The 27,169-nt window shown below is 37.4% G+C and overlaps 1 protein-coding gene across 1 annotated transcript; it reads left to right on the top strand.

Annotated features, from left to right (window-relative positions):
- The first annotated feature begins 1,606 nt into the window (after nt 1-1,606).
- Nucleotides 1,607-26,867, top strand: LOC106667482 (organic cation transporter protein). Its single transcript, XM_014395440.2, has 10 exons — nt 1,607-1,703; nt 17,661-17,772; nt 21,936-22,125; nt 22,185-22,288; nt 22,348-22,505; nt 22,564-22,732; nt 22,796-23,026; nt 25,797-26,011; nt 26,073-26,254; nt 26,321-26,867. Exons 1-10 carry the CDS (start codon nt 1,655-1,657, stop codon nt 26,549-26,551), a joined length of 1,641 nt encoding a protein of 546 aa, XP_014250926.1. The 5' UTR covers nt 1,607-1,654; the 3' UTR covers nt 26,552-26,867.
- Nucleotides 26,868-27,169: the final 302 nt, after the last annotated feature.

The following is a 27,169-nucleotide window of genomic DNA, read 5'->3' as shown; positions in this document are numbered from 1 at the left end:
ATGAAATGAGATAAAGTGTGGAAGTGTAACCCCAAACCAAAAATTTCTTCATGATTAAAAAAAATCAAGGATACCAGTAGAAATGAATCAATTACAAACTTACCCAGGATATCAGACGCCATGGAAGAGTGAGTGAATTATTTTCAACATTTTGCATATAACCCATTGTAAAAAAAAAAGAAAATCATCCCTGACCACCAATTTGGATTCCGAACAAGACATTCAACAATAGACCAAATTCGGACAAAGAGTCCACTGTTCCGCTTTTTAGAGGAAATTGGGGTTTTTTATTGTATATAAAATGTCTTATATGTTGTGTGTCTATATGTTTTGTCTGAGTGCATGTATTTATTAGCGTGAATGGCGAGGGGTGAGGGTGAAATATAACATCATTGCCCCTCGAACGTTGAGAGCGTAAAAGTGTGTGTTCGGGGTCGATGGTGGAATATTTATAAAAGTACTCCAAAGATCCCAATTTAGATTTGATTGGAGGAATATCAAGTACTCCACCGACAAAACGGAATGAGTGTACTGTATGGATGTACTTATGTGTATGAATGTATTTATTTGTATGAATGTAATGTTTGAAAGGGTAAATAGAATATAAACTTAGTTGGGGGCTGAAATGACCTAGATGTCGGAAGCCCCAATCAAAANAAAAAAAAAAAAAAAAAAAAAAAAAAAAAATAGACCAAATTCACTGAGTAACAGAGGCAATAGTAAAATCTCTTGAAAAAATATTTTGTTCTGCTATCTAACTTGATGTCTCACAAGCTTTTGACAAGTTCTGTCAGGAAGGACTCATCAATAAAGTAAAGGGGATGCTATCAAATTAATATGTACATATTGTCAGTTAGGTAGGAAATGGATTTTAGAGTCAAACGAGATCAATATTCAGAATGAAAAACACTAAATGCAGGAGTGCCACAAGGTTGCGTACTAGGCCCACTGCTTTATTTGTTATACACTACTGATTTTCTGAAAATATATGGAGTAATAATTGAAACATTTTAAGTTGACATAGCGGTGATATACGACCAACCAATCAACCAAAATCTTTCGAAAGGCTTGTAATAAGACAAATGGACAAAAATAGATAATCTAGCTCAATCAAAAATCAGCTCGTATAAACTTTACAAACAAAACAGTGGATCATGTTCCTGTCTCTCATAATTGATTGAAATATTATACTATAGTTATAGGTACAGCTAACTATCTTGGGATGACCTTAGACGCCGAGTTTAGGTGGAAAGAGCACGTGAAGAAAAAAAAAGACAGAAATAGGTTTAAGGTATAGACAACTATACTGATTAATAGGACGTGGTTTACTATACAAAATAAAATGTACAAACGAGACCTAAAGCCTGTGTTGACTATGGTATTCAACTGGTCATGGGGTTGTACCAAAAACAGCAATATCAAAATTATACAAATACTACAAAATAAAATCTAAGGTAGCAAAGTTAATGGTTGCGTTTTAACAGACTTTTAAGAGTGTAAAAATTAAAAAGAAGGAATTGAACGCGGGTCGGCTTTTTGTTTGCAAAGTTTATAGCGTTTTCCTATGGCCGAGTGGGGATGGACGGGGCGTGAAGTTTCCAGCTGGGCACGTCTTCCTCTCCACAGTCGACAGCGAGAAGCCGAAGAAGGAAAGATGCCGGCCCAGCTCAAAGACGATCTCGACCTCCTCATGGGGAAACTCGGTAAATAGATCAATTTTCGATTCACTTGTCAATTAAAACTCCCACGCGGCGACAACCGTTAGAATTGGACTACTTTCAAATTTCAAGTTTAAAATTGCAAAAAAGCACATTTTTTGACTGCAATTTATGACTATTTTTTTCCTAACTATTAACGCCTACGTGTTTATTATATTATTCCAGCCGGTCCTCTTTTACCAAACTTCAACTTCAGAAACTGCCTGAGAATTTTCTATGTCGTGTAATTTATTATTATAAAGTGGCTTGTTTTAGAACACGAAGATTTTTGAGACTAATTCTTTTTTAAATTTTTTGGTTTTTGTTAAAAAGAAACAAAACACTTGGCTTTTTACAAAGTAAATTTATTACTAAAGATTTAACCCACCGGATTTATTTTTTTCGGAAATTTTCACCCATCATCAGCATCTCCATCTTTAAAAATCATAAGTATAACAAAGGATCGTATTATTTTACATTTTAATATAAAGCTTATCATCTTATATATTCATAGTTTTTTATTATATATAGTTTCTTTTAAAAGATATATGACCATTTTGCAACTCTAATTTAAGTTTTTAGTAAAGCTTTTTAAGAAGAGGAATTGTCGATAGACGTAGTTGTAAATTCCTTCAACCTGATGATGAGCTATAAGCTTGAAATCAGGATCGTTGACAACTATCTGTGAGGAGGAACTACTTTTTAAAAAGGTTTAACCCACCCACATTCAAGACTCGCTAATAAATGTATTCTTCAAGACACAAAACACTCACAGAAAAATCTTCTCCTAGTTTGGTGGGTCTGTGGGAACTCGATATTCCGCCACAAGCCACTCACGCTAATAAATACATTCATTCAAGACACAAAACACTCACAGAAAAAGCCTAACCTAGTTTGGTGGGTTTGTGGAAACTCGATAATCTGCCACAAGCCAGCCACACTCAACACTTACGCTAATAAATACATTCATTCAAAATACAAAACGCTCACAGAAAAATCTTCACCTAGTTTGGTGTGTTTGTGGGAACTCGATATTCAGCCACAACCCTCTCACACATGCTCAACATTCTCGCTAGTAAATGCATTCATTCAAGGCACAAAACACTCACAGAAAAACCCTAACCTAGTTTGGTGGGTCTGTGGGAACTGGATATTCCGCTACAAGCCACTTTCGCTAATAAATACATTCATTCAAAATACAAAACGCTCACAGAAAACTCTTCACCTAGTTTGGTGGGTCTGTGGGAACTGGATATTCCGCCACAACCCTCTCACACATGCTCAACCTTCTCGCTAATAAATGCGTTCATTCAAGACACAAAACACTGACAGAAAAATCTTCACTTAGTTTGGAGGATCGTTGGGAACTCGATATTCCGCTACAAGCCACTTTCGCTAATAAATACATTCATTCAAAATACAAAACGCTCACAGAAAAATCTTCACCTAGTTTGGTGGGTTTGTGGGGACTCGATATTCCCCGACAAGCCACCCACTCTCAACAATCACGCTAATAAATACATTCATTCCAGATAACGAACTGACAGAAAAATCTTCACTTAGTTTGGTTGGTCTGTCATTAAAATTGTTATTCTCGAACTAGATTATAGATGCTTTTTCAAATGCTTAGAAAGTCAAAAAGCCAGAAAAATCAGTTGCTGAAATTTGAGGTGTTTTCTAATTTATTATAATTATTAGTTTTATAAAAACAATACTATTAGCCACAGACTGCTAAACAAAAAAAATTGACATCTATTTATTAATTTAATATAATTATTTTTAATAAATTTTGAAAAATGAAAATCTTGAACCTTTCCAAGTGATGGACAGAGAAAATTTATATGGTCTTGTTCTTCCTTTGAAACTCGAAATGGATATTTTTTTAGCTCAAAATTCGTCTTTTTTCTTGTTTTACTATTTTAAAAAATACATTAAATCGTCAAATTTACCGGCTAAAACCTTATTCTTCTGATAATATCCTATTTTATCTGGTTTTATACACGCGAAACAGATTTCTGCGGATTTTAGATTGTGATCTTTAGCTCTGAAAATTCTCGAGGTACATGAATAAAACCAGTTGTCATGCACCATAAATCAATAGAATTAATTATTAATTCTCGTTTAAAAAGGGTTTCTTGGCAGAGTTGTTAATATGGCCATAATTAAGGATTACTGTTGCAAGACCTCTTTGCTCTACACTGTCAGTAACGACAAAAACAAAATTGTCTGTGTTTCGTCAGCACACAGAAATCCACCGGCGAAAAGCTATCTGGCTATAGCAAAAAGCGAGACTAGGCGGACCAGGGCCAGAAACGATTGTGAAACACCCTGGCGTTTAATTAACTGCAATTGAAATCGAACTCGAAACGCCTTTTAAGAAAATATTCGATTACATTTCTGTAAACATTTATTAAAAAAGAAAAACATTTAATCGATATTATCTATTTATACTGGCAGGATTTGAATGTGTAATCGATAAATTCTCTCATATTCACCGTCTTTCTTATAAAAATTCAACAAATTTGAGACGGTGAATCAATCTTAAACTATAATTAATTAACGCTGTACCAAAAGTAATATAAAACATATAGGATTTTTTTAAATACAGATTTAAATTTATTTGTTATTGATTACTGCAATAAATAATGATTAAAAACGATATGTGCCCTTTGGGATGACATCTGTTGAATTTTCTTCGTATTTTTGTCGTCTGTTAAGGCTCAAAGAAATTCTTACTGAGGAAGAGGATATGAATGCCTCAAAATGAAGTTAAACTTATTTTTAAAAAAATTAAAATCATTGGAAAACCAAAACCACAAGCAACGTCTGTTTGAGTTGTCCGGTTATCCTGGCCTTGTCTGTCCATGACGCAGGATCGTTTGTTTTTCCAATTAATTAAAAGTATTATCGAATCAATGTAAAAAAAAATATTTACAAAAAGAAAATACATTTTCATAAAGTATTATAAACGCAAAGTTGGCGGCCGACAATAGTGCCACAAATAATGAGCCGGTAAAATAGTGCACTGTGGTGCTTTAAAAATTCATAGAGAATGGTGTGGCCTACTCTCAGGTGAAAAAGTGCAGTGAATAGGAAAAGTTATAGGGGAATGGAAGTTAAGAAGAAATATATAGAAGTTATAGGAAAAACCTATTTAAATATCTGAGAGTGTTGAATGCATATAACCTAATCTAACCTCTTCACACTAAAGCTAACCTAACCTAACCATACCCTAACTTTTCCTGTCTTATAATTAAGGATGTATTTATTAGCGAGAATGTTGGTTGAATGAGCGAACGCCTAACGAAGAAATATCCAAATACCTCGACGTCTTGTTACTTAGGTTTTAGTTACTGGTGGGTATGAATGAGGAGTGGTCATGGAATTTTGTGAAGTCCGATGGCCCTATGTTTTTAATGTAAATAGTTAATGACGATGGATGTATGGGTAAGCATGGTGGTTTACATAGGTTTTTGGGAGAATGATAATGGGCTACCATCGGAATATTGCGTACCATGGAAACCCGTCATATAAAATATGCAGAGGAGAATTCAGAAGACGAAAAAGTGAGGGCCAACTATAACCTAGCTGTTCGTCGGGAAAAAAACCGCCTTTTGAAGATAGTGGACTCAAAATCACTCGAATAGAAGATATTTTATAATTGTTGGGAAAAAAATTAAAACTAATCTGCTCCTCTTTGCAAAATTAACCAAGTCTGAACAATCGGGTTTTGCAATCAAAGATGAGTCCAGTCACAAAATTCTTGTGTTTTCTAAAACGGATAACCCGAAACTCTGAAAGAATGGAGCACTAAGACAAATAATAAAATTTGCCCTCCCTCGCAAAAGAGGTTGAACATCGCCCAACAAAATCATCTCTCACAGGTGATTTAGGTAGGGGTAGGGAGTGATAGGGATAAAAGAGGCGGTCACAAGACCTTATGCACCTCGACCTGAATGGATCTTATTGACAGCCCCTGTATTTTATGACCTGCCTTCAGGTTGTTAATCAACAATAGCTTTGCCAATGGCTCCTTAGTGTAGGATCTTTCCTGCGGTTTTTCCTGCCCTGGTTGCAAGACCAGAAGAAACATAAAATGTGTTCTACGGTCTCTTCCTTTTCCTGGCAGTATCTGCACAGTGTTTCTTCAGTCTATACTCCTATCCGATGCATGTGCTTTCTTAAGTGGCAGTGTACTGTCAGGAGTCAAACTAAAATCCTGTTTCGGTTGGGATTGCCTTCCAGTAATTATTTTGTAGGTTTTGCAGATGGTCCTTCCAAGAATCGCTTCGCGTGCCTCATACCTGTAGTATTATTCCACCAGGTTTTGCATTAAGGATCCATTTTAAGATATATCCTTTTTTGTGGCAGGATAACAAACTGCAGTAGGGTTCAGGACCTAGAGAGTACGTGTTGGGTCCCTCTTTGGCCAACATGTCAACTTTTTCATTGCCTCTACGCCCGGAATGCCCAGAGACCAATGCCAGGGTCAGGTCATTAGTGTCACTGACTTCCGTCAGGGCCTCCATGCAATTCCAAACACTCTTGTCTTCACCTCGCACGAGGCTAGGGCCTTTGCTTGACTGTCAGAGAAGATGACTATAGGATTTGATTAGGCATTTACACAGGTCATCCAGGGCTAGCTCTGCGGATCTCCCTTGTTGGTATGCAAATTGTTCACGAATCGTTCTTCAATGCTGTCTTTCGAATGTGGTTTTTTACCACTCTTTCTAATGTCTTTAACATGAATGTGAGATTGGTATGTCTGTACCAGTTGGGCTTGTAGTTGATTTAGGTAAATTCGCACCATAGTTTGAAGAACCAGCATATTTTTTTTTAATTTTATTTGTATCCTATTCATATTCGTACAAATTAGAATTTTTTCACACGTCACACTAATACTAATGTCAGGAGCTGCCCCGGAGGACACACACCATGAGAAACCATCCAATGCTGGCACTCAGTGTGCATTAACGGGCACGGAGGTCTCGAGGATTAAGGCCACATGGCGGGTATTGAGGGCTCGATAGGGTTAGGATGGATCAGGAGGTTAGGTTGGTGTGAAACTTTTGGAATCGGGAACGGATCAGCACATAGGCAAAAGGAATGTTTTGGACAGTGAAGTTAGTGAGTAAGGAGCTTTGAATGGACGCCCTGGATGTTACCTAGCTTGGCAGAACCCCTCAGTTCCACGCCGTATGTCCATAATGGTCGCAGTAAAATCTGGTGTAAAATCGTTCCTAGAAATCTTCGGAGTTTAAGTCTTCTGTTGAGTTGTTCTCTCTTAAACACGTCTGTCTAGGTAAAATCCTAAGTATACGATTTGATTGGATGTTGGTATGTCTTTGTTGTTGATCTGAGCAACAGAAAGTCATCTTTGAATCCTTCGTCCAGCATCGAAGAACACCTTGAGCTGATCGAAGACTAGTGCAGAACGTGACAAGACTAAATGAAGAAAAATATTCTCAGTGTACGTTCACTTTAAAAAGACCTGTTTTCCATGTAAATTGTTCAATTATTAAGGGATGTCGTTCCCGAGTACTCGTCGTCACAAGACTAGAGGATCTTTAGCGTCCGCACCTGGCCTATTCGACCTTATCGGATGTTTTGATTCTCAAGATGAGAGCTGACGCACCTCCGCATACGACGGAAGAGTGATACCGCCGCAGCATTGGTGTAGAGGCGCCCCAGTCCCTAAGGGCCAAGACAACCTCGCTCTCCTCTTGTCCACTCCGAATGGTCGGGCGCGCATTGTCCATCGGGACGTATGCCGCGCGCAAAGGGCTAACAAGCCGAAATACATCAGCCTGTTCTCCCTAGATAGAGAAGGCCACTCTATCTCCCAGAGTATAGGGTCTTCCCTAGCGTAGAAACTACCGGATCCGCCCGGCCGCGGTTTTGTTTTAAGTGGAATTGCTAACCACCTCCTAGATGAGCACTGCCTACGGTAAAAAAAACCACTTGTCGAGCTCAGCCTACACCTGCCATGCGCATTCGAGGGACGCCATAGGCTCAGCCTAGGTGGTCCGATCCTTCGCTTCCCCAACGGTACCACGCCGGTCATCCGCACAACAATGCTAAGCATACTCGAGTCGGAGAAACCGATTCACTACCCGTTTCCGCCGGCTTACTCACGCATTCGAGGTACTATTCAGCATAATCATCGCGTCCTCAACGCCTATACGCTGTCGTCCGGTCCGCCGTATCCCGTGAGGCCGGGTGTACAACGATGGCCATACGCAAGCTTCATGAAGGTCACAGATAGAAGACAGCCTCTGTCTAAGTTCCCGCCAGGGCCGCACCACGCACCACCACGAAACCATTCCCAGTATAACTTTGGGCTGATTTTGGAACATTTAAGTTACCCCGTGGTACAGATGGCCATACACCCTCAACTGTCTCTATTAAGGGACAACTTAACTTCGGGGTTAAGTCGAAAAGTGCTCAGAACGGCGAAACGATACAGGTTTCAAATACCTTCAACAAATGGACTATTTAAAAGCCAGTGTTTTTAAAGCCAACCATGGTTGTTAAGAGTATATAAAATCAATATTAAAATCACGGGCTAGTGAATTGATCTCTTTGAACCAGGGGAAATATCTATATGAAGTATTCAAATTTGGCAAATATCAAATTTTAAATTGGAAAATTTCGATGGAAAAAATGAATTGAGGCATTAATTAGTTCTTCTGTTCGTATTAAATGGTTCACTGGCCTCTTTTTCGTAACAGATTAAAACACGAAAAGACCATATTACGATACTCTGAAAAAAAAAAAAGAATTATCATATTTGTAACGGATGATTAAAGAGAAATTATGAACGATATGATCGTTATCATCACTGATCGCTTTTTTTTACCTAGTTCGGAAATCGACGAAAAAAATACGAAATTGATTTATCAATGTCTTTGTAGATTTTGTTTTGAGTGTTTGGATAAAGTCGATACCCCTTAGGAATCCATGTATTGGACTGCCCCTTCTATTATGTAATTCTATGTAATTGTCATCATTATTTTACTATCTTTTATCACATCACCCTTTCCAGTCCGAAGATCGTCCTTTCTGTGCAAACGCTAATTTCCGGCCGTTAATCACCAGGGCGCAATATTTGTTTACAGATCTCCCAAGGATGCGACGACACACGATCCAAATTTTGCTTTAAAAAAAACTATAGGCATTAATTATTATTCCGTATAGGTAATTACCCAAAATGCCACAAATAGACAACTTCTAGATTTGATATTTAACTATCTTCTATAAATAATTGTTTTTTTAATCAACAATTCAAATAATCCAAGTATTTCTTAAAATTCTTATCCAAGGAGATAAAATTGAAATCTTTAGATTGGAGGAATCGACTGTCGTATCCATTTCAATGGAATACCACGAGACGTGACAATGGAATTCGATTTAATCTTCCCGCCGGCCAAATATGTACTTTATTGTCGTATCGTATTGACAGATAAATAGAATTAATTCTCTTTATTATTAGACTATGTGGAGTTTAATCAGCCGTTTCGGGCGAGTCGAGTACCGGCTGCGACCTGGAAGAAACCCAAGCTTCGTTTACAAAATAGTTGCCAAGATCAAGTTGCATACTTGATTAAAAACAAGTACTTGACAAAAATTCAGTCAAGTATGAAGGAAATAATTGGAACTGAACACTTCGCCTACACAACAATAATCAATAAAATTGATGAATGACTACATGATCCTTGAAACACTCTTTAAACATACTATGGAAGAACTCAGGAAAGCATCAGATTCATTGATACGGTATACCGATGGCTCTAAAATAAATTAATGAACCGGATCAGACCTTTCTTGTACAAGCCTCGTATCATACTAGCTACAGAAGTACACCTCACTTTTCCAATCTGAAATACATGCCATCAATGCTTGTGCCTTCGAAAAAAATCCTCATGAGATTGGATAACCAAGCAGCTATTAAAGCATTACCGTGTAAAATAATCAGATCAAAACTAGTCAGTGAATATATCCTAAATCACAATAACCTGATGGTATCTTGGGTACCAGAACCCAAAGGAGTTTTGGGTAACGAAAAAGCCAGAGAATCTGAACGACCATGTATAAGCCCTGAAACTGGTCTTGGGGCAACAAAAACAAACACAGCAACCTCCAACACAGAATGGATCAAAAATGGAAAAAGAGAAGTGCATAAACTCTGAATGTGCTAGACACAGTAAGCCTATGTTAAAACGACCCCTACCAATACTGGCACTCACTGCTACATTTAGAGAGGGCTAAACTAAAAAGAAAACATGGGCATTTAACTTTTCAAAAAGATAGTTCTTATTCACAGTATGTTGTTTTGAACTCTCCGCATTTCGGGTATTAAGCGCTCATCTTCAGGTTGAAGCAGTTACAAACACGTCTTTCGCATGAATTGTGAGAGCAGATGATACAGACTCTACTTCTTAAAAGATGGATCGAGTCGATTGCACCGAACTTAGGAACTTGGGAAGTACAATCAGAAGGAGGCATGCTTTCATCTTAAAAATGACTCTGAGGATCTTTAACGTCCGCACCTAGCCTATTCGGCACTTCCGCGTACGATGGAATGGTGTTACCGCCACAGCATTGGTGTAGAGGCGTCCAGCCCCTAAGGGCCAAGACAACCTCGCTCTCCGCTTGTCCACTCCGAATGGTCGGGCCCGCATTGTGCACCCGGTCTAACAAGTGCCGCGTGCAAAGGGCTAACAAGCCGAAATACATCAGCCTATTCTCCCGCGCACTCTCAGATAGAGAAGGCGACTCTATCTCCCACAGTATTGGGGCTTCCCTAGCATAGAAACTTCTGGATCCGCCCCGGCCGCGGTTTCATTTAAAGTGGAATTTCCAACCACCGCCTACGGTAAAGCCTCCTATCGAGCTCAGCCTACACCTACGTGCAAAGCATACTCAAGTAGGAGCAACCGACTCACTACCTGTTCCCATCCGCCACTACTCACGCATTCGAGGGACTTTCCAGCACAATCATCACGTCCTCAACGCCTACGTGCTGCCGTCCGATCCGCCGTATCCCGTAAGGCCGGGTGTATAACGGTGGTCATACGCAAGCTTCGTGTGAAGGTCCCAGGTAGAAGACAGCCTCTTCCTGCCAGGGGCGTCGCCACGTACCACTACGAATCCATTCCCATTGTAACAGGGGCTGAATTTGGAACATTTCTGTTACCCCGTAGTACAGATGGTTATGCACCCTCCCCCCTCTATGCAGTCAGGATCTGTTACCCTAACCCACGTGTGCCTCTGGTAAAGCACGCGCCGCCCCATTTCGACCCGAGTACAGCTTGTGCTTTAGAGAGGTTACCACGCACTCTGGGCTACACCATTATTTTGCGCCCGGATACCCCCCTTGTAATCAAGGGTTTTGAGGGAGTCACAGGATAGAATGAAAGAACCTGGATTGAGAAAGGGACGTGGATGTGGACACGAGGTGAGCCGTTTCGGGGTCTCGAGCCTCAACCACACTATACCACCCGTCGTCGCTGTAGTTCCACATTGAGTGGGCCACAACTCCCTGGGTGGGTTCATCCATCCCTAATTCAGAAGGCGGCAGTGCATGAGAACGAAAAACCACACTTCTAGAATCCATCATCATCTTCATGAAGGAAAGAACTCAGAAGGACGCAGAGCTCCGGATTTCGAGCATTAAGCGCTCATCATCAAGTTGAAGGAGTTACAAACACGTCTCTCGACATGGATTGTACGAGTAGACGATAGAGATTCTACTTATTATAAGTAGTTGATTTGTCAATTAAGTAGAGCGAGTCGATTACACTTAAATTAGTAAGTTGGAAAGTACAATCAGAAGGCGGCAGTGCTTGGGAACGAAAAACCTTACTTCCTCGTATCTATCATCATCTTCATCAAGGAAAGAACTCGGAAAGTACAATCAGAAGAACGCAGAGCTTCTGATTTCGAGCATTCAGCGCTCATCATCAGGTTGAAGGAGTTACAAACACATCTTTCGACATGGATTGTACGAGGATGATAGAGATTAGACTTCTTAGAAAGATGTATCGATTGATTGCCTAACTTAGCAATTTCGAAAGTACAATCAGAAGGCGCCAGTGCTCGGAAATGAAAACCCTCACTTCCTAGTATCCATCATCTTCATGGAAAGAATGGAAAGAACAGCTAGTCATTTTGTTAAGATTAAGACCTAAACGTTTATCGATCTGTTCATTGATTTAAAAAATTATTTATTGGCACACTAATGACTGTTTGAAATGTTAAGTTTTAACGAGACTTTTAAGTTCGATACTATTTTTGTTTCAAGTTCAATGACAGAATTTAATATCCGTTGGACCGTTAGATCAAAGCGAAACTAGCCTGACCTCAACAAGATCACCATTTCTTTTGTCAAATTGATCAGTTTTATGAAATTCCGTATAACCATGTTATATTTTCAAATTTAAAAATTTTAATTATTACTGCAAAGGTACGTTTTATAGATAATGATATTACAGACGATAATAAAATCGGAGGTGGATGAAACCACCTAACTTCAAGAAAAACCAAATACCACAGATAGCTAAGTAATAACACACATCACAATAGCTAAGTAATATGGTCGTCGAGATAAATATGATGATTTAATGTTTATTACCTCAAAAATAAGCGTACAAGAGAATATATTCAGTATCTCCTTAAACGACTTAACTTTGTAACTCTCTTTAAGTAACTTTAAAAAAAAAATACTCCAATCTTTTGGGCCTGACAGACACCCAGAGGTCGAATTCTTCAAGGAAACTGCCTAGCTTTCATTTCAGGTGTAGGTTACTTACTACAGCCACGAGGGCATGCGAAATATTACAACACATTCAATACGCATTCACACAAATAAATACATTCACACCTATATATATCCGTTCTATTTGGTAGATGTGTGGTGTTTAGTGATCGTTAGCCAATGATTATTTGGAGATCGTGAGATGAGGTCTGGTGTGACGTAGGTTTTAGAAAAACATTTTCTTTATAGTGCCAACGTTTCGATTTTTATTGAGATCATCTTCAGGGCTCAAAGTGTGTGAGGCACTCTCAACACGACACACAAGAATGATACAATTACGTAGAAAACTTCTTTGAGCCCTGAAGATGATCTCAATAAAGATCGAAACGTTCGCACGATAAATAAAATGTTTTTCTAAACTTCTAAACAGACCGCATCTGACGATTTCCAAATAATCGGCGTACTCAATATTCCTCCATTGACCTGCATACAGTTTCGATGGAATATTTTTATAAATATTCCGCCATCGACCCAATCACGTACACAGCTCGAGGGGCGATGGGTATGTTATTTCACTATCAGCCTCAACCAATTCACTCTAATAAATACATTCATGCAAAACACATATTTTGACGGCTATATACAATAAAAAATTTCCCAATTTCCCTAAAAGTGGAACAGGGGACCCTGCAACTCGCTACCGTGTCCGAGAACCATTCTTAAATCCGGCGGCGTGCCTACACGCTCTCTGTACGGAGCCAAGGCATGACACGCCTATATTATGTGTGGCCACATCGAGCAACCTTTCTCTGCGTAAGGGGCACCTAAAGGAGCCCAAAAGCAGGTGCCCGTGTGTCAATATTTGAAACCCCGGAGGAGAAAAAAACCCGATGGGATGTTTTGAACAATCAATTCGTGAATTGAGATGACGCGAGACGTAAAGTGTGATTGATCTGATTACTGATCCAGCCGAGGCTTATTAATTAAAAAACCGACGGCAGCCTTGTTTGCACAAACGCCGTGACGACTGTTCAACCCAGGTCGAGTTCCGTCAATGCTGATCGCTGCCTGTTGCCTAGCTGTTACAGTCAAGATTGAAGATAAATATCTTCTAGCCAAATATTTTTTTCTTTTTTTTTTAAATTTATTCTAAGGGGACGCTGGTTTTAAACTTCGGCTTGATCTACTTGAACAATTTGTTAAATTGTCACAAGACCTGTTCGGTAAAAATCACACAATTTTATTCAAATGCTCGCCTTTGCATTTAAGCTTTTTTTATGGTATGAGGACTCATAAAGGGTTCAAGTTTATTACGTGTCAGATATAAAGTATAAATCAACACATTACCGGCGTTGGGCAATTGGTACCTACGACAATATCCTTATCTCCTGCCCTTGTGAGTTTATTGGGAATACAACGATAGGATGAGAAGTCACGCAATTGATTTATATTAGATATAAAGAGGTCATATGGTGTATTTCGGTTGAGATCAACCTAGGGGTCGGACCCTCCTTATCCTTACATCTTCGATAGGAGTGAAAATACTAATTCACATCTAATCTATGATTATCTATGTTTTTTTAGTTCGATCGTGAGGGGGTCCTTACAGAAAACAAGTTTTTTTAAAATATTGTAAAAGAATAACCCCTGACATTTGTTGCCAAACGATAACGCCATGCGAGGACGTGCGAAATTGAAATTTTATGAATTTTTTTCTTAACAGCTTCCGAGATAACGGGATTTACTTTCTCAGGGGATAAAAACCTCATGCAAACATCACAAGGGCAGACAAGGTTCAGACAAATCTCATTAATAAATAATCCATTGTAAGAAGTAACACAGAGAGAGAGAGAGAGAGAGAGAGAGAGAGAGAGAGAGAGAGAGAGAGAGAAACATAGTACATGCAACATAATAAAAGTGGTGTTTTTTAATACAATCTTAAAACGTTAAACGTTTTAGAGAGCATATAAACTAGTCAGAAAAGTTTCAGTCATTTTTACTACAATAAAAAGCAGAACACGGGCCTTAAGACCATAATAGGCCCTGAAACTATTCTTGGGACAACAAAAACAAACACGGAATCCTTCGTCACAATGGTTCATAAAAAGGGAAAAAGAGAAGTGAAATAATTCTAGATGTGCTAGACACGATAAGCTTGTGTTAAAACAAACCTCACCAAGGCTGGCAAACACACTGCAACAGATGGAAAGGGCTAAACTAAGAAGAGTGATAGGACTTTACTTACAGGTCACTAGCATCTGTGAAAACACTTAGACAATCTGGGCATTTACATTTTCAAAAAGATAGTTTTTATTCACAGTTAGTTGTTTTTTACGCTTCGGATTTCGAGCATTAAGCGCTCATCATCAGGTTGAAGGAGTGAGAAACACGTCTCTCGACCTGGATTGTACGAGGATGATAGAGATTTTACTTCTTAGAAGATGGATAGAGACGATTGCACTGAACTTAGGAACTTGGAATGTACAACCAGAAGAACGCAGAACTGATTTCGAGCATTAAGCGCTCATCATAGGTTGAAGTAGTTAGAAACACATCTCTCAACATGGATTGTACGAGGATGATAGAAATTCTACTTTTTAGAAGGTGTATCGATCGATTGCACTTAAAGTAGCAAGTTGGAAAGTTCAATCAGAAGGCTACAGTGCTTGGGAACGAAAAACCTCACTTCCTAGTATCCATCATCATCTTCATGAAGGAACTCGGTAAATAAAATCAGAAAGACGCAGAGCTCCGGATTTCGAGCATTAAGCGCTCATCATCAGTTTGAAGGAGTTACAAACACGTCTCTCGACATGAATTGTACGAGTAGACGATGGTGATTCTACTTCTTAGAAGATGGATCACACTGAACTTAGGAACTTGCAAAGTACAGTCAGAAGGCGGCGGCAGTGCTTGGGAATGAAAAACCTCACTTCCTAGTATCCATCATCATCTTCATAAAGGAGCTCGGGAAATGAAATCAGAAAGACGCAGAGCTCCGGATTTCGAGCATTAAGCGCTCATCATCAGATTGAAGGAGTTACAAAGACGTCTCTCGACTTGAATTGTACGAGTAGACGATGGTGATTCTACTTCTTAGAAGATGGATCACACTGAACTTAGGAACTTGCAAAGTACAATCAGAAGGCGGCAGTGCTTGGGAACGAAAAACGTCACTTCTTGTATCCATCACCATCTTCATGAAGGAAAGAACTCGGAAAGTACAATCAAAAGAACGCAGAGCTCTTGATTTCGAGCATTAAGCGCTCATCATCAGATTGAAGGAGCTATCTGCTACAGTTAGGGCCAGACTCAGAGCAGTGATAGGACTATCAACCGGTTGCATCTGAGGAAATATCAACATGGGCGCATTCAACGATCCCATTTGCAGATTATGCAGTATGGAGGAAGAAACAGCCACTCATATCTTCGAATGCGAAACAACCGCTCAATCGAGACATAACCTGGCATACAAATTACAAAGAAAACCCAGAAAATGAAATTGCAGTTGGAACACCTAATGCTCTGAGAAGGACTGAGTCGATTGCAATAGGGATTAGCAGCATGAACCCCCACTTCCTTATCCATCTCTATAACCATCATTACAAAGCACTACTTTAAACAGTACGTCCTGATTAGAACTATTTAGGCACAGCTAACCTTCCAACATCCAAAGAATAAAATCCTTCTAATCCAAATCCAATCCAATCATATCATAAATGTGTGGTGATTAGTGACCGATAATTACTCAGAAATCGTGAGATGCGGTCTGGTGTGATGTAGGTTTCAGAAAAACATTTTCTTTATCGTGCCAACGTTTCGATCTTTATTGAGATCATCTTCAGGGCTCAAAGTGTTCGTCTTCTGGGTAATTGAGCCATTCATGCGTGTCGTGTTGAGAGTTGGGCACAAACACTTTGAGCCCTGAAGATGATCTCAATCAAGATCGAAACGTTAGCACGATAAAGAAAATGTTTTTATGAAACCTACATCACACCAGACCGCATCTCCCGATCTCTGAATAATTATCGATTAACGGTCACTAATAACCACACATTTATGATATGACAGCTGGTATGTTCCGTGGACTTTCACATCATTCCAGAATGGAAAACAACTGATAACATTTTTTTTTCACTAATAAAACGGTTCGCACTTAACTGCGAAATCTTTGGGTTGTCAAGTAATATGAAAAAATATTGTATTTTAGCTCATAACACTATGTATGTAGTTTGTACAAATAGTAATTTTAAAAAAAATCATTCTAACGCTGATACTAAGTATATGATGTATTAATATAAATGCATTTAGTAATCATAATTGACCGTATTAATTATTTGAATTAATTACACTTTTAATCTAAGGTCTTGGCTGAGATAAAAGAGCAAGTGTCACGAGCGGTATTCGAAGTCACCGGCCGAAGGTCATTGGTTCGAATCCCGCTCGTGACACTTGATTTTTCATCTCAGCTAAGACCTCAGATTAAATATTAACCTTTTGATCATTTTTCCCCCGCTAACTAGAAAATAAACGATTCGTCGCGAATATACTTAATTATTATAGTTTTATCAATATTTTGCCCTTAATTATTCTATGGTTATTACGTATCTGTTGGTTTGTTTTTAAATATTTTAAATTATTCTATTTCGATTCAGTTTATTTTTTTTATATATATTGATTAAATCTAGGACAATCGTTATCTCGAATAGATAAATTTATTTGTTGGGTCGCCAAACCAAATATTTCGTATAGCCTGCCATAAAAGTCCAATGCCTCAGGGTTTTTATTTTTTTTAAGCTAAAAGAAAAACTTAACAGTATAAACGATTTGAATTGTTGAAAATTCTAGTTCATACAATTTGAATTTAAGCTTGCCAGGAACTTGAAAAGGGTGAAATCGGCGTCGACAATCAGGCGTCAATTTCGTGAAATTCGTCTATACAAAGTTTTAAAAGTTAACGAGAGCTTTTTTGTTACTTTACTTACAGTTTACAAGCCTTAGTACATTTAGTTTAAAATATAAAAACTTAGCGTTAAAAAAAACTGACGGAAACTAAGTAAAGAAGACGGCCGAAAAGCGATTGGTTGAAAACAAGCGAGAACGGGCGGACCAGGAAAGCCTTGCCGTTTTCGAAAACTTTCACTTTTTTTAATATATCTAGTTTGTCCTCCGTCTAGTACGTCTTAAGTTTTTTCTTCTTCCTCCAGGCGAGTTCGGGAAGTACCAGTGCATCCAGTTCCTCCTGCACTTGCTCGCCGCCCTCACGGCCGGTGTCCACATGCTGTCCCTGGTCACAGTCGCCGCAGTCCCTGAACACAGGTAAGACAAAATTAATACATTCCGACATGTAATTGTAAGCCTAAGTATAAATATAAGGAAATGATCAATGAAATTTGGAATAATTCAGGGCAAACTATGGAGGCACGGATTTGCATATGAAAATTATGAGGACAATCAGTTTTTTTGTAATGCAGTCTTGTCAGATTAAATAATAATATTGTAAAGACTTACCAAATTCAAAAATATTATAGTATTTTTTAGGTTTTTAAGAAAGAAATTGCAAATCTTGCTGTTTTCTACGCCACATCTTTTCTTCAAAATAACTTGGTTTATTCATTTTTTTTAAAATAATAATTATTTATATTTTATTTTAATGCCTTGATCCTTATTACTTAATAGAGGGCAAAATGATATATTTAATTATTATGTGAGATTCAGAGCATTTGTGAAGTTATCGTTCAAGTCATAATTTTTTTTTTATTAGCTTTTTTGTTAAATCTATGCTGCTTGAGAGGTTACTTAGCAAGTGAGGATCCACGAAGCACTTTGGTAAAAATACTCTCCTTTCCTCATTGACGCCTCCGCGAAGTCCCGCAAAATTTGTCTTTTGACGAAACCAGTTCCGGGGCCTGGGCAAGAAAGCGGATTACCCACTCAAGTAACTAATCGTCTCATTGACCTCTGAATATTAATAATCAAGATGGACCTGGGAACTGGCTGTTATTGGGATTGATCCGGGAACGCGGCACGGCGAAGTCGGGGGACTTGACAGAAGCCACCCCGAGGGCCGAGGTTTGAAAAAAAGGGTGGTGGCGAAAGGTTTTCCCTTCCCAATGGGCCTGTAAGCCGTCAGATATAACAAACTTTGTCATTAAGCACAAATAAAAACTAATGATTCGTCTCAAATCCAAAATGGCTGGAGATTTAGAGCACAATGTAGAGTTTTCGTTATGAAATCCCATACCTAAACAAATATCTTTCAAAACGAAAAATACCCTTGTTTAAAAAATTAATTTCTCAAGGTATACGGAGTGATTTTCAAAACAGAGACAAAATAAACAAAAAAAAAGTCTTCCGAAATTTCCTTATCTGAAAAATCCAAAAATTCACTACTGTATGAAGTCTTCGATGAAGATGAAGATTCTTAAGTCATACAGAGGGATTTAGAAAATAAAAAGTTACCGAAATTAAAGTTCGTTATTTGTCCCGCTTTAAATATCCTTATCTGCAAAATCCAAAAATTCACTACTGTATGAAGTCTTCGATGAAGATGAAGATTCTTAAGTTATACAGAGGGATTTAAAAAATAAAAAGTTACCGAAATTAAAGTTCGTTATTTGTCCCGCTTTAAATATTCTTATCTGCAAAATCCAAAAATTCACTATTGGATAAAGTCTTCGATGAAGATGAAGATTCTTAAGTTGTACAGAGGGATTTAAAAAATAAAAAGTTGCTGAAATGAAAGTTTGTTGTTTGTCCTGATTTAAATATACTTATCTGCAAAATCCACAATTGGATGAGATTTAAATCCATCACAATTTTCATTATGAAATCCCATACATAAACTCATGCCTTCAAACGAGAAATATCTTCTTTTTTTGGCCTTGTACATTAGTACATCTAGATATCCCTTGTTTAAAACCTTAAATTCTTAAGTTATACAGAGGGATTTAAAAAATTTTTTAAAAAATAAAAGTTGCCAAAATGAAAGTTTGTTATTTGTCCTGCTTTAAATATCCTTATCTGCAAAATCCACAATTGGATGAGGTTTAAGTCCATACCAAGTTTTCATTATGAAATCCCATACCTAAACTCATGTTTTTCAAACGAGAAATACCCCTTGTTTAAAAAAAATTAATTTCTTAAGTTATACGGAGGGATTTTTTAAAAAAAGTGGCCAAAATTATGTTTAATATTATTTGTCCTGATTTAAATATACTTATCTGAAAAATCCAAAAATCCACTATTGGATGAAGTCTACAATTGAAATTTACATCATGTTTACTAAAGTTGAATCATATTTAGGGATAGTGAAAGAATTTGGTATAAAATCAAAAATCAGTTTGTCATGTATAATGCAATAATTTCAAGAGCTGAAGGTCGTGGGTTCGAATCCCGCTCATGGCATTAAATTTTTCATCTACCAAGACCTTACATAAACAGAATAATTAATATGGTCAATTAGGCCACTAAACATAAATGGATTAATATATAATAAATAAAGAAGTATCACTTCACTAACAGCTTCCCGTGGCCACTTTATAAGTCGCCTGAGAATCGAATCCTGATTACACATTTGAAAAATGGCAAAAACAAGGGAAAATTCAAAAGGTTGTAGGTTGAGACGGGAGTTGGTGTCTGAGTGGATCGAAGTCATGATAGTTCAAGTTGTTAAATCATCGGCGTATTGAGCGGAAGGTCCTGGGTTCAAATCCCACTCACAACGCTAACTTTTTCATCTTAACCTTACATAAAAAGAATGATTAACTGAAATAATTAATATGGTCAATTAGACCATTAAATATAAATGGATTAATACCAAGAGTGTTGAATTCAACAGGCTATTTATTCTTCATCCTGCATTAGTTATTTTATCACCATTTTGTACTTTTATTGTAGTATACTGGTTATCCTTAAAATAGAATAGAATAATTTATTGTTGCGTTAATACATTGTTTGTTGGCATGTCGGCATAAATAAATTAATACAATTTGAGTTTAAAAATAATTAGAAAATTATCACAATAAGGTATCATGAACAACTGAAAAATTCATTTGGACCATAATACGATTTTCATTGTAAATTTACCTTCAAAGCCCTTTTAAAACGGGACAAACCATTATTCGTTTTGATACTAGCAGGAAGAGCATTTAAAATGTGTGAAGTCCATCTACTATTATTATGACCTGATCTGAAATCATTTTTGAAGCGAATATTACAAGAACGAATTGCCAAATTTGATGGGAAAAGGATTTGATTTTTAATTTTTTATATTTTTTAAAATGAAAATGGAAATTCTATAAATGTATATAGATGATTAGAGTCTCTACAATGGTTAGAGTAATTATTTTGTTATTTACAAAAAGCTGATGGCAAGAGTGCCTTATTCCTACACTGCTCATACTGCAAATGATTTTTTATTTTATTTTTTGTTTTGAGGGGGGAGGGGTTCTAAAGATTTTAACAGCGACATTACTATTTTCTTTAAAAAAAACCAGACCATTGGAGAGCAAGGATTCAAAATTACTTGTGGACTCAGTTTCATGAATGTGTCGGCTCAAATGAGCTTCCAAAATTCTACTCATATAGAAATCATACGTAGATTCATTTATATGAGCTTTCCATGTCAAGGAGGAATCGATATTCACCCCCAAAATTCTTACCGAGCCGATCCAAGGCAATTCCATACTCCAGTGTTTAAAGATAGGGGGTCAAGTTGTTGTTGATTTAAGTTTAAACTAAGTCAAGTCTTGAACGCACTGTAGTGATAGCGGCATTTTCCGTGATATGAAAATTCAACCTTTAACACTACTGGCTAAGTCATTGATAAAAAAAGTTAAATAAGAGTGACCCCAGAATTGAGCCTTGTGGGACCCCTCGTAACAGGAATTGTGGAAGAGGAATGACCATTTATAAATACTTTTTGATAGCATTCAGAATCCAGGTGAACACCAAAAGATTCAAGTTCCATAATTAATAAGTCATGGTTAACAAGAGCAAAAGCTTAGTTAGATTAATTAATTTATAAATGTTATTACTCTTTGCAGAATTGCACAGATAACATAAAATAACAGGGTGCTAGGTGGAAATTTAAGGTAGGAGATGATGGGTTTTGGTCTGCGAATAACTGGTTGCTGAATAGCACAAACAAAAAACCCTCGAGTGGAGACAGACCCAATAAAATGCCGTGCACCGGTTCAACAGAAATTTAAGATGCTAGGCACATTCAAATTTAATCACAGCTGCACTAATTTTATAAAATTAAGCCTAAAAAGGGATGTAATTAAGCTCTAGTCTAATACCGATACTAAATATGCTTGATTTCCTTCTGCTTCTTTGCAGAATCTACACATCCACTGCCAGATAAAACACCATAATTGCCACAGTTAGTTCGGTCTTTTATTATTATATTTAATTTTTGTTTTGTTTTTTATGTACTATAAAGCTCATCGTTCACTAATGAGATTGTTTAAATGGTCTAGATGTGCGATTCCCGATTTGGCGGATGGGACAGCTATGTGGAATGCAACAGAAGTGCACCGTTGGATTCCACAAACGGCGCAAGGTGTTTTTGACTCTTGCACTATAAGAAATCCATTGACGAATGTTACAAGTCTCTGCGACCAATGGGTTTTCAGCGACATGTATTACAAAACTTCCAGAGCGATTGAGGTATACACTAAAATGAGGTTAAATTTTTCACTAATAATTATAATAAAGTGATTCTCCAGTGGGAGTTTGTCTGTGCCCAAAGGTGGAAGGGCGCAGTCTCCCAGTCTGCGTATATGTTTGGTGTATTTTTTGGCGCAGTGACACTCGGATCTCTCGCTGATTCGTAAGGCTTGATTTAAATATTCAAAATTAACCATTTCTAATTTTTCTTTTATGTTTTAGGTATGGGAGAAAAACAATTTTCTATATATCCGCCATCCTTCAACTTTTCTTCGGTGTGTCTGTGGCTTTTGTGACCAATTTCTACGTGTTTCTTGTCAACTCTTTCTTCTACGGCATGTTCGGCTCTGCTGGTTCTTACATCACAGCTTTTGTACTTTGTAAGTCTTATTTAACACAATGGTTTTCAATGTTTACCTTGAACTTTTGTGCATATAGCTATGGAATTGGTCGGCCCTACAAAAAGAACCATCTGCGGTATAACTTTCCAAGCAACATTCGCAGTCGGTATCATGTTGGTAGCATTTTGGGGCTATTTAATTTCAAATTATGTCACTTTACAAATGGTCTATGGTCTCCACAGCTTACTCCTAATTGGCCACTGGTGGTAAGTTTTATTATTCGTTTTTCTAGTTTCATTAAATAATCATAATTTAAATCGCTGATTTAGGCTGATGGATGAATCTCCAAGATGGCTTTGGTCGAGGGGTAAAATATCTCAAAGTGTGGACATCGTGGCAAAGGCGGTGAAGATGAACACCGGCGAGACTATAGAAAAATCTTATTTCATCTCAAGAGGAAAAGCAAAATCACACCAGTCCAAGTTAGAAACTGCTGGCTTAAGAGATATGTTCAGAAAACCATTCATGAGAAAGAAAACATTGAATCTCTCCCTCAACTGGTAATTTTTTTTTTTTTTTTTAATTGATAATATTAAAAAGTATATACTTTATTTTCCACAAAAAAGTTATAAACATTACATAATACATAATTTAAAGTAAATTTATGGCATCAGGTCCATCTACAGGTCATCTGGAGGTTGATTTTCATTTAACTTAAATTTTAGGTCTATGTAGAAAAAAAAATTACAATTAATCATTAACTAAATATTACAAACAATGTTGATGTCCGAGTGGATCGAGGTGACGATAGCTCAGGTGGTAGAGCAGCAGCGTATCTAGCCGAAGGTCGTGGGTTCGAATCCCTCTCGTGCCATTAACTTTTTTTCATCTCAACTAAAAACCTTAATTAATTGTAATGTATTAATTGGTCAAGCGGACCACGAAATTAGTGAATTTAATGAATTAAAATGAAGTACACTTCACTAAAGCTCTCCGTCGCCATTTCAATTGTCGTCGAGAATCCAAACCGATTACACGACATTTGAAAAATGGCAAAAGGAGGGAAAACTCATAAGGTGGGGTTGAGATGGGGAGTTGATGTCCGAGTGGATCGAGGTCACGATAGCTCAGGTGGTAGAGCAGCGGCGTATCTAGCCGAAGGTCGTGGGTTCGAATCCCTCTCGTGCCATTAACTTTTTTCATCTCAACTAAAAACCTTAATTAATTGTAATGATTTAATTGGTCAAGCGGACCACGAAATTAGGGAATTACAAACAATAGTTTAATTTGAATAATTATATTAATTATTTACTAAAAAAAATTATATACCATGATTTTTTCTTTGTTTAATTTACAATATTGGGGCGTTGTGGCCACAACGGTTTAGACATTGACACAGTGCTCATCACTGTAAGGTTAAAATCCCTAGTTGAAACCAATGGCCCTGCATTCAAACCTGACATAGAAATGTTTTTTGTTTTTTTTTTCCATAAACACCCCGAGGGTTCATATAAATAACAATATTATAAATTATTGGGGCCAGCAAAAATTATTTTATAATATTAACTCTTGGTGATAATGCGCTTCATGGTGCACATAGTCAATTAAATTTTTGAAATTATTAAGCAATAAGTTGGGGGCTGCAGTAGCCGAGTGGTTAAGGCGTCAGACTCTCGACTAGTAGATCCCGCGGTCGTGGGTTCGATCCCCACCGTCGCCTCTGAACTTTTTCTGACCGGTGGTCGCAATTGAAAGAAATTGACACGGCACTCATCAATGGAATGGGCCGGATCGGATCTCAGCGAATTTGATCCCAACCCCCTTCAAAAATGAGTTTCTTCGATGGAAGAACACCGGTACAACGGGGGCTCAAGTTCACATTTGTGTTGCGAGCCCTCCCCCAAAATATGGAGCCAGGGATAAAGTACAATAAGTTGTACAGCTCAGCTGCAGTTCTCAGGAGGGAACTCCTCCAGTCCCTGGTATCAAAGAAAAAGCAATTCAAGTTAATAAACTGTGGTCTTATTTAATTTAACAAAATTTTGATGGAGAAACTCAAATCTCAGAGAGGGTAGTGCATTTTGTAATAAAATTTGAGAAGCACAAATAACTTCTAATGAAAAAAAAAAACATCGAGTTTTTTCAAGCTGTTCAAATTTTTCATAGCCCAGACATGCAAGACGTAACAAAATATTGAGCAGTAAAACTTAGTTGAAGAGTCTGAATATCACTGGAAGAGAAATAGAATTTTGAGAAATTAAGTTGTACCTTTCGTTCAGAGCCTGTTTCGTTGTAAATATTTTATTGTTAATATTGTAATTACAAGACAAACCTAGGGATAGCGTTACACCAAGATATTTATATTCCTTTACAATTTCAATCTTTAAAACAATAACAATGCCTTATCCGGCCCGGAGGACCAAATACACACAAGCATATACCAAAATGCATTTGACAGGCTAAACAGCGAGTATAATCAAACCAAGACAATCGAAAGCGATCACAAATTATAACATCTGCCAAAAGATTATTTGTGGGCTGGCAAGATGGAAAAATAATGCCTGACCAAGGATTCCATCTTGAGCAACGACAATATTTATATCCTCCCTTTAGTGTAGTAAAGTGCTGAGATCCACTTCTACTGGCACGTCCAGTCTCTCGGAATCAGGCTAAAGCCCTGAAGACCAAGCTCTGAGAAACGTTGATTGCCTCTGTGATATCAACTTGCCGGTGACCTCGAAGACTCATTCTCACAACAATGTAATTGAAAGACAAACGTGGGGATAGCATTACACCAAGATATTTATATTCCTTTACAATTTCAATCTTTAAAACAATAACAATGCCTTATCCGGCCCGGAGGACCAAATATACACAAGCATACACTGAAACGCATCGGACAGTCTATTCCGTCTTGTAGCAATGGCAATATTTCTGTCCTCCCTTAACATTGTAATGTGCTGAGATCCACTACCAGGCCACTCAATGGCACATCCAATCTCTCGGAATCAGGCTAAAGCCCGGGAGACCACTCTCTGAGAAATTCCAAAATACAAATATCCCTATTTGAGCAGTTCACATATAATTAAAAATATGGACATATTCAACATAAAAAACACAAATAAAATATTAAAGTATTATGTCTTGAAATACATATATAAAAGAAATGAGAAAGAATGATAAAAAATTTAATTAAACAACAGAAAAATATAAACAAATAGGAAGAAACTGAAGGAAGTCGATTGACGTGTGTCTCGTTCTGTATCCAAACATTGATTCAATTTTTGTTACAATTGATATAATAAATCAATAATATATTATTTATTTCAGGTTTGCCAACAGTCTAGCGTACTACAGCCTTTCACTGAATGTAGGAGTGCTTGAAGGAAATCCTTTCTTGATCCTGTTTGTGATGGGTCTCATAGAAATCCCCGGATATCTTTTAACCATGTATTTACTGGATAAAACTGGAAGGCGGTGTTCTATCTGTTCATTTATGATCATTGGGGCTACAGCTTGTCTAATAACTGCTGTCTTACCTTCTGGTATAAAAAAATTATATATCATTTTGTTTTTATCATTCATTGTTGTTGTTTTTTTTAATAGATTGGAGTTTTTTTGCAACATGTGTGGTCTTTGCTGGAAAGTTCTGTATAGCATGTTCCTTCGCAATTATTTATAATTACAGCGCAGAAATTTTTCCCACAGTGCTTAGAAACACTGGCCTTGGATTTGGCAGCATGTGTGCAAGGTTTAGCGCAACTTTGACACCGCTTATAACTCTTTTAGTATGCCGTCTTCACCGATATTTTATTTCTCAAATAGACAAATATATTCATTAGGTTTATTTACAGGATTCTTTCGACAAAAGGGTCCCGACTGTTGTGTTCGCATCTGTGACGCTCCTATCAGGATTTTTGACAATGTTCTTGCCTGAAACGTTAGGCCAACCGATGCCGCAGTCCCTCCAGGACGGTGAGACGTTCGGCAAAGGCGACACGGTCTTCACGACAGGCTGCCTACCGATGTTCAAGAAAAGCAAGAGCGATGATGAAGTCGAGATAAAGTTAAACGCTCAACCCTAATCGAGAGGCCGGGAACTCTTTTGTCCTTGTGTTCAAAATCCCCTTCAGTGCTGCTGTGATAATATCTGTGTTATATACTCCAATAATTGTTAATATGAATAATAAAAGTTATATTAATTTTACTATTATTAAATTTTCATGGAAAACTAATATTTTTCTCAGTTAGAATCCTGAGAAGTTTTATTTTTAATTTTATTTACAATTTTGGATGGGAAATCTCACAATTTTTTGAAAAGGTGTTTTTAGTTTTCAAGAAAGATATATTTTATGTTATAAAGTGTTTTCTTTTTTTGTTTTTACTAAATAGCAAACGACATATTTTATTTTTGTGCCATTTACATGTAAATCAAATTTAAAAAATGATGTTTTTAATTAAAAAAATCATTTATTCTTAAGTCCAACTTTATTTTTCTGCCAATATCACAATGAATATACAATCACAATTTCTCACGCCCTCCAAGTCCTTGCTTCTTGCTGCACCAATAGACATTGTCCTCCACAGTAAAATTGCAATCCAGCAGCTAAGAGATGGAAAGGAGCCAACAATGGTAAATTTGGATGCGGCAGATAGGGAAAGGCTACAAGCTGCACCTAGAAAGCAGATCCGGGAAATCCTCA

The sequence above is a fragment of the Cimex lectularius genome, unplaced genomic scaffold (assembly GCF_000648675.2).
Source record: "Cimex lectularius strain Harlan isolate CLEC.00 unplaced genomic scaffold, Clec_2.1 scaffold307, whole genome shotgun sequence".
NCBI lineage: Eukaryota > Metazoa > Arthropoda > Insecta > Hemiptera > Cimicidae > Cimex > Cimex lectularius.
Note: the sequence above shows the minus strand (reverse complement) of the source record. Positions and strands in the feature narration are given on the sequence as shown.

Coding starts and splice junctions, on each gene's coding strand:
- LOC106667482 (XM_014395440.2), top strand. CDS start 1,655: ATGCCGGCCCAGCTCAAAGACGATCTCGACCTCCTCATGGGGAAACTC. Junction 17,773..21,935: donor GCCGCAGTCCCTGAACACAG/GTAAGACAAAAT, acceptor TAAATGGTCTAG/ATGTGCGATTCCCGATTTGG. Junction 22,289..22,347: donor CTCGGATCTCTCGCTGATTC/GTAAGGCTTGAT, acceptor TTTATGTTTTAG/GTATGGGAGAAAAACAATTT.